The 19,674-nt window shown below is 36.2% G+C and overlaps 4 protein-coding genes and 1 long non-coding RNA gene across 7 annotated transcripts; 2 read left to right on the top strand and 3 right to left on the bottom strand.

The window, feature by feature from the left end:
- Positions 1–1,086: 1,086 nt before the first annotated feature.
- On the bottom strand, positions 1,087–3,794 carry LOC127264498 (bZIP transcription factor 29-like). Of its 2 annotated transcripts, none has more exons than XM_051294057.1 (5): positions 3,632–3,794; positions 2,417–3,290; positions 2,190–2,322; positions 2,008–2,092; positions 1,087–1,634 (listed from the first exon to the last, which is right to left on the bottom strand). In XM_051294057.1, the coding sequence occupies exons 2-5, from the start codon at positions 3,190–3,192 to the stop codon at positions 1,417–1,419; spliced, it is 1,212 nt and encodes a 403-aa protein (XP_051150014.1). In that variant the 5' UTR covers positions 3,193–3,290; positions 3,632–3,794; the 3' UTR covers positions 1,087–1,416. The 2 variants fall into 2 exon arrangements, with proteins under 2 accessions (XP_051150014.1, XP_051150015.1); XM_051294058.1 differs by having other exon boundaries at positions 2,417–3,206.
- A 6,003-nt stretch (positions 3,795–9,797) lies between these two features.
- LOC127264512 (protein BASIC PENTACYSTEINE6-like) lies at positions 9,798–12,780 on the bottom strand. Its single transcript, XM_051294079.1, has 3 exons — positions 12,626–12,780; positions 11,140–11,193; positions 9,798–11,015 (listed from the first exon to the last, which is right to left on the bottom strand). The coding sequence occupies exons 2-3, from the start codon at positions 11,191–11,193 to the stop codon at positions 10,116–10,118; spliced, it is 954 nt and encodes a 317-aa protein (XP_051150036.1). The 5' UTR covers positions 12,626–12,780; the 3' UTR covers positions 9,798–10,115.
- Positions 12,781–12,901: 121 nt separating this feature from the next.
- On the bottom strand, positions 12,902–15,051 carry LOC127264511 (bZIP transcription factor 30-like). Of its 2 annotated transcripts, none has more exons than XM_051294077.1 (4): positions 14,026–15,051; positions 13,817–13,949; positions 13,633–13,717; positions 12,902–13,543 (listed from the first exon to the last, which is right to left on the bottom strand). In XM_051294077.1, the coding sequence occupies exons 1-4, from the start codon at positions 14,730–14,732 to the stop codon at positions 13,440–13,442; spliced, it is 1,029 nt and encodes a 342-aa protein (XP_051150034.1). In that variant the 5' UTR covers positions 14,733–15,051; the 3' UTR covers positions 12,902–13,439. The 2 variants fall into 2 exon arrangements, with proteins under 2 accessions (XP_051150034.1, XP_051150035.1); XM_051294078.1 differs by having other exon boundaries at positions 12,902–13,540.
- Positions 15,052–15,673: 622 nt separating this feature from the next.
- Positions 15,674–17,054, top strand: LOC127264523 (uncharacterized). Its single transcript, XR_007841738.1, has 3 exons — positions 15,674–16,106; positions 16,378–16,706; positions 16,963–17,054. It is a non-coding gene; the product is annotated as an uncharacterized LOC127264523 (long non-coding RNA).
- A 551-nt stretch (positions 17,055–17,605) lies between these two features.
- On the top strand, positions 17,606–19,199 carry LOC127264499 (uncharacterized). Its single transcript, XM_051294059.1, has 3 exons — positions 17,606–18,185; positions 18,342–18,547; positions 18,621–19,199. The coding sequence occupies exons 1-3, from the start codon at positions 17,714–17,716 to the stop codon at positions 18,906–18,908; spliced, it is 966 nt and encodes a 321-aa protein (XP_051150016.1). The 5' UTR covers positions 17,606–17,713; the 3' UTR covers positions 18,909–19,199.
- The last annotated feature ends 475 nt before the right edge of the window (positions 19,200–19,674 follow it).

The raw sequence follows: 19,674 nt of genomic DNA, 5'->3' as shown, positions 1-19,674 counted from the left end.
TACAATCCTACAACATGTAAGATTTGCAATGCTAAGGGAGAGACAACTACTTAAGGATGTAATAAATGATAACAGACCTAGATTTGCAATAATAAAATAGTAGGGAGAACTTGTAAGTGGGAGCTAGTAAAACTAATCTATGATCCTATAGCATGCAAGAGTATTACATATGCTAGATTATAATATATTATATATGTGTTACTCTTTAAATGCTATTTTTCATTAAAAATTTTTTTTCTTTTTTGTGTCGTCTTGAACGTTTCAAAACATCATAGTTGAGCAATTTTTGAATGGATGACTTTAGAGTAAGTTTTAGATGAATATTTATGAAAAAAAATGTTCACTATAAAATACTAAATGAACAAACTTATTGTTGTTATAAATTAGCTTACAATACACTATATTTGATTAAAAACAAATTAAATATATTTTAAGAACTAAAATACATTCAACACGAGGGTGTGTTCGTTTTGTAAAATAATTTGAATAAATATTTTATTATATGAAGTATGAGAAATTGTGTAAAAAATATAATAATAATGAATGTATGTGATATATTAGTAATTTTGGAAAAAATGTGTTGAAGAAAAAAGTTGGAAGAATATTTTTCAAAAAATAAAATAAAATTTTACTCCCTCAGTCCCACGAAAGTACCTATTTTATCATTTTTGTTTGTTCCACTCCAAAGTATCTCTTTTCTAATTTAGTAAAAGTAATCTTACTTCAATATCAAAATACACTTTTACTTAAATTACACGCATACCATTCATTACGTAAAGTCAAATGACAAAAATATCAAAACTTCTTACATAGTTTCACTAACTAATAAAATCCTATTATTTCTTAATCTACTACAAAATCTCAAAGAGTCTCTTTAGACCGTCGGAGGGAGTATATAATTAAAATAACTAATATATATATAAAATTTCATAACCGTAAGGTCGTAAGTTCAAACCCCGACATTTTCAGGTCTTACTTGCTACACATAATTCACTTAGTGTGACTTGTCTTTTTAAACCTACTTCGCAGGTTATTAGGTTCGATCAGAGAATCAAAAGTTAGACAGAAATTCAACAACATGTGATATGATGGTAAAATCATGTAAGAAAAGAATGGTTCATGTTCTAAACAAACAAACAAACATCACAACATAATAAACACAAAGAAAGTTTCTTCCTGCAAATTCAACCTATATTCAACCTATATGTAGTTTTTTACCCTTTCTTTATATACCTACTAATGAACAAATCCAATGTATGATCCATGTAGTAACTTTTTACTCATATGTAATGCAATTTAAATGATAGATAGATAGATAGATACTCTACCGGCCGAAAGAGCGACGACTATATATGATGACGGATTGGAGTGTCTTGTCCGAACATTACCAAACCAATAGATAGATACTCGTTATGTCTAGGCAGGCGCAGCTGCAGAGGTTGTCCCCGATGATTCGGACGTTGTCCCCGACTGCTGCTGCTGATTAGGATGGCGCTTCTCGTCCAAATTCGAGATCATTTGATGCTTGATGCTTGCATACCTCGCCATCGCTATAGATGCTCGACCGTCTTCTAAAAGCTCCATGTTAGCAATCTTTAGCCGCTGAACTTCAGACAGCAACGTCTCGTGCAGTGCTGCGACCACAAACATTTTCTTGAATTAAATAGATCGAATAGAAGGGAACAATGCAAGTTTAAAAAAACAACCACCAAATGAGATGCATAACAATTTCCACATACAATCGATTTAAATTTACAAAAATGATCAAGAGTTAGGATGTGTTTGTTTCGAGGATTTGGGAAGACTTCCACTACTCACGCAAAATTTTTCCTTCAAATAATCAACTCAGATACCTATTTTACATTTTTTATATTATATTATAAATCAATTTTACATTCAAAACATCACATCATACAACTATTCCAATTCAAATTTTTTACTATTCAAATCTCAACCAAAAATCCAAACTTTCAAACAAACACACCCTTAATAGAAATCGAAAAGTACCATCTTGGAGACGCGATTGCTGCTCCATAGCGTGAAAGCGTAGTTTTAGCTCCTTGTTCTCATGAACCAAATCGGTGCGCTTGTTCTGAAGAAAATACCCAAAATTCGATTACTACAAAGTAACATACACAAAATTTGGAAAAATTAAAAAATTAAAGAATCGATCATCCTCGATTAAGCACCTGTATAGTTGTGATTTGCGCTGACAAATTGGTGGCTTCCGATTGTAGAGTCTGCACTTTATGTTCTAATTCCGATATATATCGCAGCTTCCGCTCCTTAGACCTCGCAGCCGATTGCCGATTCGCCAATATCCTGAAAACCGATAACAATTCCCCAAACAAGGCTCAATTAAGCTCCGGACGGTAACAACGTAATAACAAAGACATCATCAACATCGTATGTATACCTCTTCACTCGTTTCGGGTCCGACATGGCGATAACCGCAAGCCTCTCATCCATCATGATTTTCTTCATCTCAGCGTCGCTAAACCCGTCCGACTGGATCATACCCGAGTTTTCATTCAACAAATTGCTCGGCCCGTTCGGCTCGAAAAGCAATTTCCCAATCCCGCTGTCCATCGAAAGGCTCCGGGAATGACGAAACAGCGGCGGCGGCGGCGTAATATCCCCGTCAGCAGCCCTTTTAACACCCTCCCGAGAATTCGCACTCGCGCAGTTCCTCGACGCAGTCTCCGAGTCGGAATTGCTGCCTCCGTCGCCGCAGCTCATTTTTGAACCACTGCTGACGCTGTCCTTATCCTTACCGTCGCAAACGTTCATCGCATTGACATTAATTAGTGAATCGAGCAATTCATCGACAACCTCGCCCTCCGGCTTTACCTCAGGCGTGTAAAATCCTTGTCCCGACATTAACAACTGAGATGGAGACTGAATCATTGCAGAGAATCCTAAGGCTACGTCGCTGTTAGTTCGTCGATGGCCGCGGCGCGGCGGAAGGCCGTTACTACAACCTCGAAAAGTAACATCCATTTCCTCCATTGACAAGCTCTTCGAATTGGGATTGGATTTCGACAGAGACAACAATTGGTCGGACAGGGTATGGGGGCTCAATGGGGGCAATCCATGGCTGCCGAAGAAGGTGGGCTGAGATAGAGACCTCGAATGTGAACCACCACCGTTGATTGCTTCATTCAAACTCTGCTTTGGATTAATCTGAGCCATTGATTTCGTCGCACCTATCGATCACCAAACCCCAAATCCAAACCCTTCACTTCACTGAATCCTCAAGAGTCTCAACGCAATGTATGCTTATGCTTCCCCTTATAGTTACCAAATATAATAAAAATAAAATAATAATTATAAAAAAAATTAAAATTAAAACCGCCTCCTACCGTCGGCAAAAACCCTACCAAACTCACAATCGCACCATAGCTACAGCTTAATCAAAAAAACAAAACCCTAATTAATCTGAAATTCCTCAAAATCGACCTACGATTTCTAAACTGATCGAGAATCAAATGCAGTCCATCAAACTCGAAGCTGAAGCATCGAAGAAACAGAGTAATTGAAACTTAACGAAAAACAACATAAACAAAAACTCCGAATCGCTATCAAATCAATTGAGTTCTTATCTTTCACCACAACCATCGAGAATGCTTACCTGACGCCCAAAACGGTCGAATCCTTCCCTCCCTACTTATTCTAGAAACAATCGGTGTTCAAAAGGGAAACTCGACTCCCGCTGGAAACGGCGATGATTACGTTGTAATGAAAAAAAGCACAGCGAAAGCGCGTGAAAAATGAAATGAAACAAAAATAACCTTCGGATTGCATTAAAAAATGCCCAACAGTACTCTCTAAATACCCAAGTATTTTATTATGGCCCCACATTTCTTCAATAATGCATTTTTGGTGACTATAATTTTACGAACATCAAAATTTGACCACACGGATTCTCATTATTGCAAATTCAGTCCTCAATCATTTAAAGAATATGCACACGTGTCGTTAAAGGACAATTATTTGTGTTGATTTGTTTATAGAGATTTTTTTTTTTCCCTATATTTGGTTAATTAATATTTAGATAATTGGAGAATTATTATAAGGATAGTGATTTAATTTGGTGGAATGGATTGATACAAAAATGATCCGAAATACTTCCCTAATTTTGTGTACTAACCTGTCTGTTTCTGTCAATAATTTAATACAAATATTATTTTTTCATTTCATATATTTTATAATATTTGCTTTTTACTACGAAAATTTAGATAGACAGCATTAAATAATACTCTCTTCGTCTCGTATAAAAAGCAATATTTTGATTCCACTACGAAAATTTAAGTGGGTAGAATAAATTGAAAGTTAGGTAATATGATTAAAAAGAATATTGTATATTTATTTTTTTATTTGAATAGTATAATGAGATAAAATTTATTAATTATTTTTTATTTGAAAATATTTCGGGATATATAAGATGACCAAGTAAAAAATATTGCAGGGTAGGAGAAGAAAATATAATTTGAAAATTAGGTGATTTGACAAGAGAATTATATGGTATTTATTTTTTTATTTGAGTAATATAATATGATAAATTGTAGTGTATATAGTTAAATATTTTCTATTTTGAAATATTGCATAATATATGAGACAACTAAAAAAAAATTGTTGCAATATACATCAGACGGAATGAGTATTTTTTTATATTACTGATATTATTTTTCATATCTCACGCCCAAAAATTTTTAAATTAAAATATTAAACAAACAAATGCTGATGTAAATATATATATACATGTATATATATATGGTCGTAGATATAAATTGTTGGATATATTAGTAAAAGAGAAAGAATAAGAAGGTAAAAAGACCTTGTTCATCCTCACTTACTGTATAGTTCTTCCGTCTTATTTTAAAGTAAATTTTTTACCATTTTCGTTTATGTCATTTTAAAGTATTTTTTCATTTTTCAAAAAAGAAATACATTAATAATAAAATATCCTTAATTTTTATTTAAATTACAAATATACTATTACACATCCATTTACTTTTTACATAAAATCAAATGATAAATATGTCTAATTTTCTTACGCACTTTCACTAACTAATAAAATATTATTATTTTTTAATTTATTACAAAATCTGAAATGATAAACCCAATATTAATAAATAGAAAATTTGGACATGGATTGGATTGGGCCTAACCTAATATGAGTTTGGATTTACTGTATTAAATGTCAAGATTTGGGGTTTGGGTATGATAATTTTTTTTAATACATCATTTTTCTGCAAAATGTCTCTAAAACTTCTGCTCCTGTCCCACATAATTTGTCCCTATTTTTTATTTTCGTGTATCCTACATGACTTGTTTTTTCTATTTTTGGAAATATAATTATGAACTTTAATCGCATTTTAAATTTTAAATTTTATAATTTTCTTAATTTTAATTAAACTATTTATTTATCTTAATTTTAAATCTATAATTATTTTTACTAAATAATAATTATTTTTACTAATACACTTCTTAATTACTTACTAATTATATTTTACCTAAATTCTCGTATCTATAGTAATAGTCTCATATTTTCTGGGACGGAGGGAGTACTTTTTAATTTGGTTTGCAGAATCTGACATTCCGGTCAATCTACATGGGAAGCAATCAATGGCGGGATCGAATTTGTTTCAAAGAGATCGCGTGTAACATAAAGCTCGAAACTCCGATTTAGATCATTGTTTGTTCGAATATTAATTTGGATTATCCCATCTCAATTTTAACAATTTATTTCCTCTAACATAAACCAGGGTTGGCTAATGGGAAGAGCAATTTGAGCAATTTTTCAACATTTTTGGGTTAGACGACCCATATTTTTAGATTTAATGCAATTATTATTATTTAAGTTTTAAAATTACTGCATGCATAATTACAATTAAATTTTACCTTCTTTACTATTTATTTTTTCTACAATTGTCTCTGCCTAAGAGGACCCATATTGTTGTTCTTATTCTTATTGAATTATCTGTTTATAATAGTAAAAATATTATTTATTTTCGATTAATGATACAATTTGTATGTATGCTTGTTTATTGGATATATAATTAAAATATTTCTTTGTTAAAAAAATTATGATATCATGAGAATATCAAATAATTATTGAAAAATAAAATTTAATATTAAAATAATTGATCAAAACAAATTTGATAATAACAATAATTTATCGAAATAAATTTGATAATCATGTCGAATCAATGTAGAGCCTCTCTCCAGTTTATCAAGATAAATTCGATAATCAAAATATTTTATCGAAACAAATCCGATAATCACGTTGAGTGAGGTAGAACATCTCTCCGTAAAAATGAACACGCCTCGGTAGCGCCTTCGGTTCGTGGCGCAATGTTCCCAAAGATAAAACGACGTTCGTCTCTGATTAGATGACACCTTAATATTTCGGAGCTCTGGTGAATTAAAATAAAGTGAATTTGAGCTATGTCGGGAGGCTTGAACATAAGTGCAAGTTACTGAAATATTGACCGAAAACTTGCTGAAAATATTTTCGAAAACTCATAGAGGAAGAGATGGATGGAGAGAAAAGAATTCTCGCCTGGTTGGTGCGTCTAGAAATGAAATGGTGAGGGCCTTTTATAGGCACCTTTAGCATGCCGGACAATTAATGTCCGAGCTGAAACTGCCGTAATCGATGACAATTAAATTTCGTAATGTCCGATCATAAACACCAAACTTAATTCCGGTCAAAAATATATTATTTGAATTTTTAAATTTCAAATAATCATTTACTATATATGCATGTAATTATAATTTTTTAGTTATATTTTTGTTACACAAAAATATATTTTATCGGGTTTCAACAAAATATTTTGTTATTTCGATTTAGCTTCAGAATATAATAAACTTCGTCAAGTCTAGCATTCACCAAACTCAAATCCAACCCACGACCACGATCAAGACCTTTGAGCTGGAGACAAAACTCATGTTCGTGTACTTGTGTCATTATTTGGTCCGGGCGAGTCGCGTATGTGATTCACCAGCATTAATATGCCTAACCACACTATCAATAACCACCATACAACCCACGTGCATTTGAACTCATCGAATAATTAGTTATGTAAATTATGAATTTAATGTAAAATTAAATTTCATCGATTATATAATTAACCAATTTTTCTAACATTTTTATTTATATAGAATTCATTATTATATTCATCATTGATATTACTTTGAAAATATATTTAATTGTATTTTTATAAGATCTATATTTTGTTGTTTGTTATGGGCTTTGATGCATACTAGCAATATTATGGAAAAAAACCGTGAAATTTAAAAAAATTAAAAAAAAAAAAAAGAAAAATTGTTTGGATTTCAATAGGATCGATGGGTTGTCTACAATTAAATAATCTTCATCAATAAAATGACTTGATAAGTAAATTAACATAATAAGAATAATAAAATAGAATTAGAAAATTATGCTATAAAATATATGTAAAGAAACGATAATTAAGTTCAGTTTGCAGTTTACTGTCGCGCCAATCGATTCCAAATTGTCCGATAAGGCAAGACCACCAAGGTCGATAGTTGCTATCGACACCAAAGCCATGCACCCAAACCCCAAGAACACCCATGAAGGAGGATGAACACACAAAGGCGCAATAAGAACAAACTAAGCACAAAGTTTAGATCGAAACAAATCCAACGGAGAATAAGTGAGCTCAACACTTTTGCTCACTCTCTAATCGGGCGCGGATCAGATGTTGATCCAATTAAATCAACATATGACATAAAGATATACAATATATACTTTTACATAAACAATCTATATTGTATTATAAGATATCATATATTAAATTATAATATAACTTATGTTATATCATAAATATGGTATAATAATATACTCCCTCTGTCCCATATCTATATATCCATTTGTTTTTTGCACGGAAAAATGGATAGATTGTTAAGGAACAGAGTTAATATAATATATGTTGATTACCTTCATGTGATGCTGATTTGATTGGTCAGCTTGACCCGGAGCCACTCTAATCTCACTTCTTCCTCTCCTCTCTTCTTCCCCCTCGTTCCACGACACCCAACACTGAAACACAATATATATATATATATATTTACATTATCATTTGTTTGTTTAGTATTTTAATTTAAAAATTTTTGGATGTAAGATATGAAAAATAATATCAGTAATATAAAAAAAAATACTCATTCCGTTTGATGTATAGAAGCCAAACTAAACTTATCGGCAAGCATGAAGAAGTTAGAGCAAATGATGGGAAGATTTGGAAGAGAATCAAAAAAAAAAATTCTTAACTAAACTTATTTTAATGCTCTAAAAATTTCATAACTAAACTAAACTAAAAATTTCATAACAAATTTTAATAAGTATAGTAATAATTTTCTTAATAAATAAACAAAAAAAATCCAAAAAAGATATACAACAAAATAAAATATTTGCCGACAACATTCCACCATTTTCTTTTCTTTTTTCTTTCTTTATCATTCCTTATTCGTTGCTACAGTCGCCTTCCCATTGAAAATTTCATCTAAAATAGTTAACAAATAATAATAATAATAATAATAATAATAATAAAATATAGAGTAATAATATTACTAATAAAAATATTATAAACAAAAAAAATATAGTGCAAAATACAATAGCTATCAACATTGTTCCACCATTTTCTTCCTCCTATTTTTCTTTTTCTTTCTTCCCATCAATTAAATGCTTATGTCTTATACCTATTTTGCATAGCACACTAAGAGATAGATGAAGCTTCCCATTGAAAATTTTAACTAAAGTAAATAGTAACAGACAAAAATAATAATAATCATCATCATATTATATAGAGAGTAATAATTTTGCTTAAAAAAGAAAAAGAAAAATAAGAAGAAGAAGAAGAAAGGAAGTCATGAACAAGAAGCAAGAAGAAGGGCACACAGATCATGTGCTAAATCTTTTTTCAACACTTATGCTGATTAATTAAAATATCAATATCTTAATTATATTTAAAATATAATTAAATAATATAAATTAGTGCAACACAATTTTAGAGGGGTTCAGCATGGTGCTGAAAAACAATATTTGATCCGTGAAGCAAGAACATAAGAGATGGTACGATGGATTCGAGACTATGAGATCATCTTGCATGCAACACACAGGTGACTTTAAGCGGGAGCAGGGTAAGCAGCTCAAGGTTCATAACTCAAAAAGACTTATATTTTAAAATATTAAAATATTATTATTATTATTAATAAATTTTAGTTTTTTTTATAATTATTTAATTAAATTTTAATTTTAAAATTAAATTTTAAACTCTAATCATATATTTTTTAATATTTTCTTCCTAACTATCCACACTCCACCTCGAATTTAATAGTCATCTACACCTCTCTACATGTCATGCCATGCCGTACCACATCCGTCTTATTCTCTCTTTTTACCTCCCTCGATCATCATCAACGTTGGTGATATTATTTTAAAAATATATTTATAGGACCTACAATTTATTTTTACTCGAAATCTCAAAAAAAAATTAGAATGACCTTGATGCCACACAGATTCACCTAGTGTAATTTATATTTATTACACTGTCAAATAAATAGGGGCAGCAGGTTGGCATGTTATTAAAAAAAAAATGTCAAAGACTAATTAAATTTGAAGTAAAAGATAAATTTATAAATTTGTTATTATATTATTGCAATTTAGAAGTTAAATTCGGATCTGCAATTTTTTATAAGTTACATTAGCAACTCAATCTCCAACAGTCTGACAAAAAATTTACTAAACCACATGAAATTGAAATTTTATGCAATTTTAAAATTAAAAGAAATTTGATATAATTTTTTAAAACTACAAAGTATGTTCCCCAAAAACAACCAAACAAACCGAACCACAGGTACATTTGCCACTTGAATCCTTAGATTGGGACATAAATCTTAAACCTTAAACCATAACATCAGCCAGCTCCCATTTTTTCGTCGTCAACATTGCCTAACTTACAACATTTACACCATCACATTGTTATTACCTGAGTAGCCGGAGCCGACATCGACGGCGGCGCCGACGAACAAGCAAGCCCAGAGTTCTTAGTTTCCAAATTCCGGTTCCGTCGTACTCGCTTACCCGGTTATTATTTGATCGTAATATATCGATTAGTCCCGTGCTTCGCCCAGTGCTCTTTAAGGTCGACGGGATTCGACAAATCGTGGCCCTCCGCAGCAAGGCGGCTAAGCAGCTTGTTGAAAGCGCTGCCGCTCATTTTCCGGCCGCCAACTCGGGCATGGCGCTTGTTGGGCACTGCCGGGAGCGGATACATTGACAAATTCGTCGTACAGCACGACGACTGCCAGCCACCGTTGCCCCACTTGTAGCACGGCCTGAGTACCCCCGTGCACGAGCAGACGGGAACCGGCATCGTCGAGTCGTCGAACGTCACCTGATTCAGGCCCAAGTCTTGATCTTTCCAGTCGGGTTTTGCTCCGCCAAGCTGCCGGTTTAGGACATCGCCCGTTTCGGGCGATCTATACATAGTTTTGTTGAGGTCCTCCGTTTCCTGTTTGATTCTTTTTGAAGATTTTGACGTCCTCTTACTAGGTGTCTCGTTTTTCGGACGTTTCACGCGTCGGGATTTGCCCGGTTCAGGCTGGACGGGCGACCCCGGGACGACGTCGGTCATTTGCATACTATCGGGAGTTTCGGCGGCGAGCAATTGGTGGTGCCCGTGGTGCTGGGGATGATGATGAACGTGTTTCACGCCGGTCGGGATTTGGCAGCTTGGCGGACAAGGAGAAGCGCTGCCACCGTTGAGGGCGTTTTCTCGGAATTGGAGAGCGGCTATGGCATTGTCTCGTTCGATTATTGCGTTGTTTCGTTCTGCTACGGCGGAATCCCGTTGTAAAATGGCTACGTCCCTCTCGGCTAGGGCGGTTTTCTTCTCGGAAATGGCTAAGTTCCGTTCCTGGATCGCTGCGTCTCTTTCGGCCATAATCGACATTATTTGCTTCATTGATGGCTGATGCTGCATCAACCACTGTAATAAAAAATAACCATGAAAATATTGATTAGGACACACAGATACATACACAAAAACAACTCTCAGCTATTACGGTGTAAATCGCCTGTAGGAAAAGGTGCCAATGAGCTATATAACTTACCTGTCCCTGATGCGGCTTATGGCGTCCGTTTTCCCGGTGACCATTTTCGTCCATCTAGCAGCATTCATTTCAAAACAAAAAGTTCACCCAGTGGTAGAAATAGTGAAAAAGTTACTAGACGCCGAGTTTTTCACCACAGGCATTGTAATGACATGTAAATTCAATATCAATTGTAAGGACATGTAAATTCAATATCGATTGTGCGCCGGCTACTTGCAAACATACAATCAAAGTCATCTACACTCATTTTCCAGAAGACATTCCTACATAATAATCATAAAAGTATCGTAATTTTTTGAATGTCAGACATCTAAGGACTCCATAGGCATAAAAGTAACTCAATTTACCGTAATTCTTCAAATGTTCGACATCTAAGGACAACTCCATAGGCATCAAAATAACTCAATTTACCGTAATTTTTCGAATGTTAGACATCCAAGGACAACTCCATAGGCATAAAAGTAACTCAATTTACCGTAATTCTTCAAATGTTAGACTTCCAAGGACTCCATAGGCATAAAAGTAACTCAATTTGCCGTAATTTTTCGAATGTTCGACATTTAAGGACGACTCCATCGGCATAAAAGTAACTCAATTTCCATAAATTTTCGAATGTTAGACATCCAAGGACAACTCCATAGGCATAAAAGTAACTCAATTTACCGTAAATTTTCGAATGTTCGACATCTAAGGACAACTCCATAGGCATAAAAGTAACTCAATTTCCATAAATTTTTTAATGTTAGACATCCAAGGACAACTCCATAGGCATAAAAGTAACTCAATTTACCGAAAATTTTCGAATGTTCGACATCTAAGGACAACTCCATAGGCATAAAAGTAATTCAATTTCCATAAATTTTCAAATGTTAGACATCCAAGGACAACTCCATAGGCATAAAAGTAACTCAATTTACCGTAATTCTTCAAATTTTCGACATCTAAGGACAACTTCATAGGCATAAAAGTAGCTCAACCCAAGTTATTACACACAATAGATGCCATTTGTGAAGGTAAGATACCAAGCAACAAAAACTTGCTTTCATTAGCACAAAACACTCCAACATTCCACCTTAATTAACACATGCATTGACTAATTACATAAGTTTCCACACAATGCTTTAAAACATCTCCTTCAAAACAACCGTTGCTGTTCTCAACAACTTCAACAGCTCTCACTCACAGATGCTACCAAAATGAAAACATTCAGACAAGAATCAGTTACAACATAGACTGCATCATCCATAAAAAATAAAAAATAATAATAAAAAAAAGGTACCAGTCTTGATTCCGATAAGTCCCAATTTCAGCTCAGCACAGAATTCCAAAAAACATATAATAATCTCACAAAAGCAAATGATTCTTCACTTCAGACAGAAAGACAAATGAAAACCCACATACCAAGAACAACGTATATAATACAAGAATCCCTAAATCAAAGAGAATATGATTTCCCAGAGCTCAAGAAATGAGTGAGAAACCTTACCGTGGGTAAGAATTGCAGAGGCAGAGGCAGCTCGAGAGAACCCTAAATCAAAGAGAAAAGGATGAAATTATATCTTTGTTGTTGAGAAAGCCTTTGAAGGAATCATAATTCCTTTCCTTTTCCCCTCTGTGGAAAGGGGAAACCCAAAAAGGGGCACTCTTTTTTGTTGTTTTCTTTCTTCCTCTGCAGATTTTTAATTTTTCACCTCTGTTGCGTGTCGCTGTCTGGCACCAATCTTCTGCTCCTCCTTTTCTATTTCACTGTCAATGAAATTTAACATTTAACAGCTGTTAAAAAACAAACCCCTAGTGTTGTTTGCCACTGCCAAGTGTGTTAGGTAATGGCATGGAGGGTGGGCACGCGACATATGGACAGGCTGTGAGGGAATGAAAGTGAAAGCCCCTCCTATCTGCCGTCCGATCGCCTCGAGATTTGTGCAAAGTCGTTGGATGTCCCTGTCAAAGCTTATATTTTTACAGCAGTTTACAGTTCATATATAATTCCTGAACATAAACACCATCGAATTAATTTCAACTTTGGTAACAATAAAGTCAACAATTGAATTAAGTCCAACACCACCATTATTATTACACATGAAAAACTACAATAGCAGAATTATTTTTCTAGCATGAATACACAATAATCAAATGAACACATCCTATCCAAGCTTCACTAATGGAGATGAATTTGCATTACCAGATTGATCAGCTGTAGATCAAGAAAATCAGTGGGTTTAATTCATGCCTCACCGTGGTTGGACATAGCCAAAGATTGTATATTTTCGACATTTTCGATCCGATATTTGTTGTTGTTGTTATATGTGAATGCCATTAGGTCTCGCCCCGTCGTCTTCTCTGTACTCCATATTCACATGCTTCAGATGCTCGACTTCCGCCGTCAATGTGTCATGGAGAGCTGCTGCGTCGAAAATGGAAGAAATTAACACGATCCATTACAATGTATCAAAATCGAACAAGAAAATTACATCGATAGGATCCAAATTATACCATCCCGGAGTTGCGCCTGCTGCTGCATCGCGCGAATGCGCAGCTGCAACTCGTTGTTTTCGTTGGCTAAATCGGCATTGTCTTTCTGACGAGGCAACACAAGTTCAATCATTAGATTACTAATATTGTTACAAACATAAATGCATCGACAAAGCTTTGCGAGAAGCCTTCAATGGCAGCTCACCTGCAGAATAGTAATCTTGGTCGACAATGTGGTGGCCTCGGTCTGCAGAGTCCTCACCTTGTATTCCAACTCGGATATGTATCGTAGCTTCCGTTCCTTGGATCGAGCAGCTGACTGTCGATTCGCCAATATCCTACAACCACATTTAAACAATAGTTTAATCTTAACTACGGTTAGAATTACGAAGATATTCGATAACACCTTCATACCTCTTTACTCGTTTCGGGTCTGATGTGACAATCTCTGCTAGTCTCTCATCTGACATGATCTTTTTCAGCTCAAATTCGTTGAATTCCCCCAAGCTGATCTTAGCCAAATTTTCGGTGAGCGAATAATGTCCCGCGGCTTGATCGGAGAAGGAAGTCAGCGGCGTTGTGGAGGAGCCACCAAACTGAAAATGTCCAATGCTGCTGTCCATTGAAAGGCTTCTGCTGTGGTGAAACTGCTCGGCAGCGCTCCTATCAGCTCTAAGCTCTGTCTTAGAGTTGCCGGCAATGGCGGCATGTTTGTCGTTATTGAAAGCGTCCATATTCATGAATGAATCAAGCATGTCGTCTGCAGCATCTCCCTCTGTTTTTACCCTGACTGCACAGATTGCCTTGCCATTTCCCAGATTTTTCGCCGAGCTTGCGGTTGCAACTGCTCTGATCGAACTTCTAGGGCTGCTTATTGGCACCAGCTGCGGCGAAGACTGCATCATGGCGGAAAATCCCAAAGGTACATCGCTGCTAGAACGGCGATGTCGTGGAAGATCGTTGTTGCCGTGGAAAGGAACTGCGGATCTCTGTGAAGCGTCTGGTACAACATCCACTGCAATGCTCGTCGGAATCGAATTCGCCGACGCCAGTGAGGACTGGAAAAAATTCGAATTCGAATCCTCTGTACTGAATGTATGATTTGAGCATTGCTGCGCCATCACAATCAACCTAAATCCTCTGATTCAACACCAAATCCCTAATGGTTCGGAACTCCTCCAACTTCCTCGCACAAAAATCACAAAAATAAATCACAAAACCTAACCGCTTCAACTTCCAGAAATCTCATATCCCTAAACACAACCGCAATTAAAAATTTCCCAAACATTCACGAGCATCAAATGCTTCATCAACAACTGCAGAAAAAACAGGAATAATGCAGGAGCAGGAAACAGTTGCGGCAGCGGTGTATAGTATTAGTAGCTGTACCTGTACCTGTACCCGGTGAAAGGAGAGAAGAGCAGAATGTGCAGCAAGCAGCAGGGCAGCGTCAGTCATTCAAATGGGGGAAGGAGGAGTGAAGACTCCCGCTGAAAATGGCGGAGATCGCGTCGAATAAAAAACAAAAAGAAGACGGTGTGTGCGATACAGACAAAAACTTTGGATTGCATACAACGTGACGACTAATTGTTTTATTTATAATAATCATATAATAATATAAATATTATTATTATTATTTATTATTATTATTATTATTATTTTCAGAAAACCCGTTTCGCTTCAGCTTAACTATTTGAGAGCATTTGGGAAATTATGAGAAAGTGACAAACAGGCCGTTACACTGCTGGATCAGCCATTCATGTCTATATAATGGAGTGTGTATATATATTACAACAAATATACTCTCTCCGTCCCGCGAGCATTGATTGTTTTCTGCACTTATATTTTTAATACTCCGTCCACAAACTAATGTCTTATTTTTCTATTTGGGACGTCCAATAACTATTATTTTATTTTTTTTTAAATACAAATTTTACTTTTTTACCCTTCATTTATTTATCACTTTCAATCTCAACATTATCATAAATGATAAATTTGTCAATTCAGACATAAAAATAACGGACAATTGGGCAAAAATCCCTCTGTCCATTTATCATTTGGGATTCAGTCCCTAAAGATAAAAACTTGCTCTGCACTCCCCCCTTTTTCCTTCTTCCTTCTTCTTCCTCCCTAATCGTATTTCTCTTCATTCTGTTTCTTTTCGCGCAAAAAATTCTTGTGAAGCCGTTGTCCTCTTCCGTGAGCTCGAAAGCCACATCCCGCACAGGTAAGCTTCTTGTCTGGTTCGATTGAAAAATTTCCTAGGGCACTCTCCGAATCCTGTTCCGGTTCCCTGTCGTCGGCAGTCGGTTGATTCGGTCGAAGAACTACCGAAGGCTGTCACCGGTTCCGTGACCCGTATTTCTTGGTCTCCGGTGAAATTAGATGTACCAAGTGTGTTTTTGTGTCGATTGATTCGGTCGAAGAACTACCGAAGGCTGTCACCGGTTCCCTGGCCCGTCTTTCTTGTTCTCCGGCGAAATTAGATGTACCAGGTGTGTTTTTGTATCGATATCTTAGTTGGAAAATTATTATCTGGAAGAAAATGTTTGGGTATTATTTTGGGTGATTTTGATAATAAATTTTGTTGCTATTTAGGGTTTAAGGGTAATATTTATTTTGTGAAATGGGTAATTTGTTGCTATTGAGGATCAAGACATTACTAGAATTCCGTAAGAACATATGATTTTAGTGTATTTTGTGTAAGATTATCTAATCGCCCATACGACCTAATATAGTTCATACGTTCATCGGTTGGATCGCTAGGTTCCGATGGACATGGAGCAAAGTAGTCTGAAATTATTAATTATATGTTCCTACGAAGGTGAGCATCATGTAATTCGTTTAGAAGAGGGCACCACGCTGGAGGATCTTTACCGGAATATATCGAAAAGATGGAATAAAGTGAGTATTGAGGCGGTAAAACTCCAATATATTGCACCTATTCAGAAAAGCTACGTGACGTTATTGTGTGACGATGATGTCGCAAATATGTGGAGAATGCATATCTTGTTAAAGGTAATGTTTGTGGATATGATTGCACGGTGCAGAAGCGAGCACCAGAGCGTGCCTCTCCGAAGCACGGTTGGACGCAGGTACGTTACTCATCATTTGTAATTAAGTAGTCTTTATTAAACTTTGTTATAGAATGCAGTCACAATTGTTCCCTATGAAAGAATGCAGTCTGTAAGCACTTATAATGCAGTATGTAAGAATGCAGTCTGTAAGCGCTTATAATGTCATGTTCAACACATCTAAAAACATATTGTTTATAGGCTACGTTAGTAATAATTCTTTCATGATATTGGCATACAACAATACCGTGGTATATTGTTGCGATGTTGTTTGTAGGTAGTAAGTATCCACCTCCGCGATTTTGTAGTAGCGCGGTGCAGAACGAACCACTGAAGAGATTGTAAAGATATGTAGTGGGGATATAACGTCTTGAAGGTATTTAACGATTTTCACTCCTTCTTCACACGCCACTATCAATATCCTCTAGCAATCCGGTTTAGGTAGGTGTACCATGATCGATGCGTTGAAATTTCTGTAGCCCATGGCATTTACTGCATCACGTAGCCTGCTGCGGTGAATATATGCAGTTGTTCTTTTAAATACCCTGGATGACACGGTAGGTAACCATAGACACCGTGGACATACTCGGTCGAGTAAGATGGGTACCCATGTTTTTCCCTTTACTCTGAAAATATCTATTACCATATAAAATTAGAACTACTTACATCTGATATAATTTTCATTCTTATTATTGTATTTGTAATGTAGGGGTGAGGCCGAATGTTCTGGATTGAACGAAGATTGCGCCGATGGTATCTTTATTCCCGACGAAAGTACTAGTCTAATTGCAATGCAGAGATGCATTGTCGGGGAAGGGCAGACATTCAAGGGACCGCAGGAGTTTAGAAAGTTACTGAAGAATTATTCTATTGCCACTCAGAAACACTTTAGGTACCAAAAGAATGATTCGAGCAAAATTATTGCGGTGTGCATCGACAAAGGCTGTGGTTGGCGTATTTATGCATCCTTCCATGCTCGTGATGCATCATTCAGCATTCGTAAGTGCAATTTACATCACACATGTACTATGAGTCTATTGCAATCAAGAGATCATCCAGCAGCCGATGCGAACTGGATTTCTGAGGTCTACAAAGATAAGATACGTTCTATGCCAGCGTATAAGGCATCCGACATCCGGGAGCATATCCAAACAGATTATGGGATTGACGTGAAATATCATAAAGCATGGCGTGGCAAAGAGAATGCGATAAGGGCAATTAATGGTGGAGGTAGAGACAGTTTCTCACAACTTCCGTGGTACTGTCATGCACTTCGGGAGTCAAATCCGGGAAGTATTATAGACTGCGAAGTTGAGCAGGCAACCAAACGTTTCCAACGCCTTTTTGTTTGTTTAGGTGCATGCCGGCTGGGTTTTTTGAGGGGTTGCAGGCCCCTACTCTTTCTTGATGGGACACATATAAAAAACAAACACAAAGGGTGTCTGCTAAGTGCAATTGCAGTGGATGGGGATGATGGGATGTTTACTTTAGCATTTTCTGGTACGTAATTTGATATTAGCTACAGTTGTCATTTTGTTAGAATGCTGGGTATAGCTGTTCGTGTATGCTGTTTTCCATGCTCTCTTTAGGCACGTATGTACCCTTATACGTTGGAAACCTTTGTAGTTATTTGTGTTCTTATTTGTTGACTTGCAGCTGTGTCTACGGAAAATGATGAAAATTGGGAGTGGTTTTGCTGGAAGCTGCGATCTGTTTTAGAATGTGAGGGACGTACGGATTGGAAACAGTACACATTCTTCTCGGATCGGCACTCGGGTTTACTAAAGTCAATCTCGTGCGTCTTTCCCGGAGCACATCATGCGTACTGTCTCCGACACTTAGTGGACAACTTCCGTACCCAGGTATATGTACGTCAATATTAATCTGTAATGAACATCACTGGTTATGATCAGCCATAAAATGTCTTTTTTTTAGGTTATGCGGAGATACCCAATGCATAATAAGAAACGATGGACCGCTGTCTTCAATAAGGCCGCCTATGCTCCGTTGAGGAGAGATTTCGAAAACCACATTAGTTCTGTGGTCGAATCAATGCCATTGGCCAGGGACTTCATTACCCAATCACACCCAGAATGTTGGGCAAATTCACTATTCAGAGGCACTCGTTGGGGAATAATAAATAATAACATTGCTGAGTCATGGAATAGTTGGGTGAGATCCGCGAGGTCAAATGCCATTCGTTGGGATGTTGGATACCATTAGAAGGCAAGTGATGGTAATGATGAATGAACGCCGCGAAAAGTCGGAGATAATGCACGGAAGGCTCTGTCCAAAACAGGAGAGCAAGTTGGCACTATCGTACATGGCGTCTCGACGGCTACAGTGCAGTTCATCCTCTAGAACTGTATTCGAGGTAACAGATTGTAATGAAAGATACGCAGTCGATTTGGAGGCGCGCAAATGCTCTTGTCGAGAATGGCAAATGTTCCGATTGCCCTGCAAGCATGCCTGCGCTTGCATTGAAAAATGCAGTATGTCAATTTATGATTTTTGCGATCTTTACTATAGCATTGAATCTTACAGAAAAACGTACCAGGAGCCAATAAATCCCGTACCGACGCATGATATGGACGTGATTGTTGAAATTCAGGCGGACCAAATTCACCCTCCGCCGTCGTCTGTCCAACCAGGCCGGCCAAAGAAGCGAAGGTTCGAGTCCCAGCAGGTAAAGAATGCACGGAAATGTGGTCGTTGTGGGCGTCTTGGACATAATAGAAGAAGTTGCAAGCAACAAATAGCTTAGCGAACCTTTTTTTCATTGTACATCTTTTTGGCTTCCAGGAGTATATATTAAGACAGTAGGTACATATTCAATAGCTATATTGTAATTGTTTTTTGTGTCTCTAGGATGTAACCGGTTGGATCCATCGACTTATTTGCAGTAGTAAGTGGTATGTAGCCCTCTCACGCAGGTATATGATGAAGTTGTGAAGGTTCATAGTTATATTCTGCAGGTATATTTTTCATG

Source organism: Andrographis paniculata, unplaced genomic scaffold (genome assembly GCF_009805555.1).
Source record: "Andrographis paniculata isolate CXL003 unplaced genomic scaffold, ASM980555v1 Contig70END, whole genome shotgun sequence".
Lineage (NCBI taxonomy): Eukaryota > Viridiplantae > Streptophyta > Magnoliopsida > Lamiales > Acanthaceae > Andrographis > Andrographis paniculata.
This window is presented reverse-complemented; position numbering and strand designations above follow the sequence as displayed.

What these genes read in the sequence shown, in the direction of transcription:
- LOC127264498 (XM_051294057.1), bottom strand. Translation starts at nt 3,192, where the DNA reads ATGGCTCAGATTAATCCAAAGCAGAGTTTGAATGAAGCAATCAACGGT. An exon ending in GACCCGAAACGAGTGAAGAG is followed by an intron (nt 2,323 to 2,416) that starts GTATACATACGA and finishes ATCGGTTTTCAG; the next exon opens with GATATTGGCGAATCGGCAAT. An exon ending in CGCAAATCACAACTATACAG is followed by an intron (nt 2,093 to 2,189) that starts GTGCTTAATCGA and finishes TATTTTCTTCAG; the next exon opens with AACAAGCGCACCGATTTGGT.
- LOC127264512 (XM_051294079.1), bottom strand. Translation starts at nt 11,193, where the DNA reads ATGGACGAAAATGGTCACCGGGAAAACGGACGCCATAAGCCGCATCAG. An exon ending in ATAAGCCGCATCAGGGACAG is followed by an intron (nt 11,016 to 11,139) that starts GTAAGTTATATA and finishes TTTTTATTACAG; the next exon opens with TGGTTGATGCAGCATCAGCC.
- LOC127264511 (XM_051294077.1), bottom strand. Translation starts at nt 14,732, where the DNA reads ATGGCGCAGCAATGCTCAAATCATACATTCAGTACAGAGGATTCGAAT. An exon ending in GACCCGAAACGAGTAAAGAG is followed by an intron (nt 13,950 to 14,025) that starts GTATGAAGGTGT and finishes ATGTGGTTGTAG; the next exon opens with GATATTGGCGAATCGACAGT. An exon ending in GCAGGCGCAACTCCGGGATG is followed by an intron (nt 13,544 to 13,632) that starts GTATAATTTGGA and finishes TTTTCGACGCAG; the next exon opens with CAGCTCTCCATGACACATTG.
- LOC127264499 (XM_051294059.1), top strand. Translation starts at nt 17,714, where the DNA reads ATGAGTCTATTGCAATCAAGAGATCATCCAGCAGCCGATGCGAACTGG. An exon ending in GTTTACTTTAGCATTTTCTG is followed by an intron (nt 18,186 to 18,341) that starts GTACGTAATTTG and finishes GTTGACTTGCAG; the next exon opens with CTGTGTCTACGGAAAATGAT. An exon ending in TGGACAACTTCCGTACCCAG is followed by an intron (nt 18,548 to 18,620) that starts GTATATGTACGT and finishes TCTTTTTTTTAG; the next exon opens with GTTATGCGGAGATACCCAAT.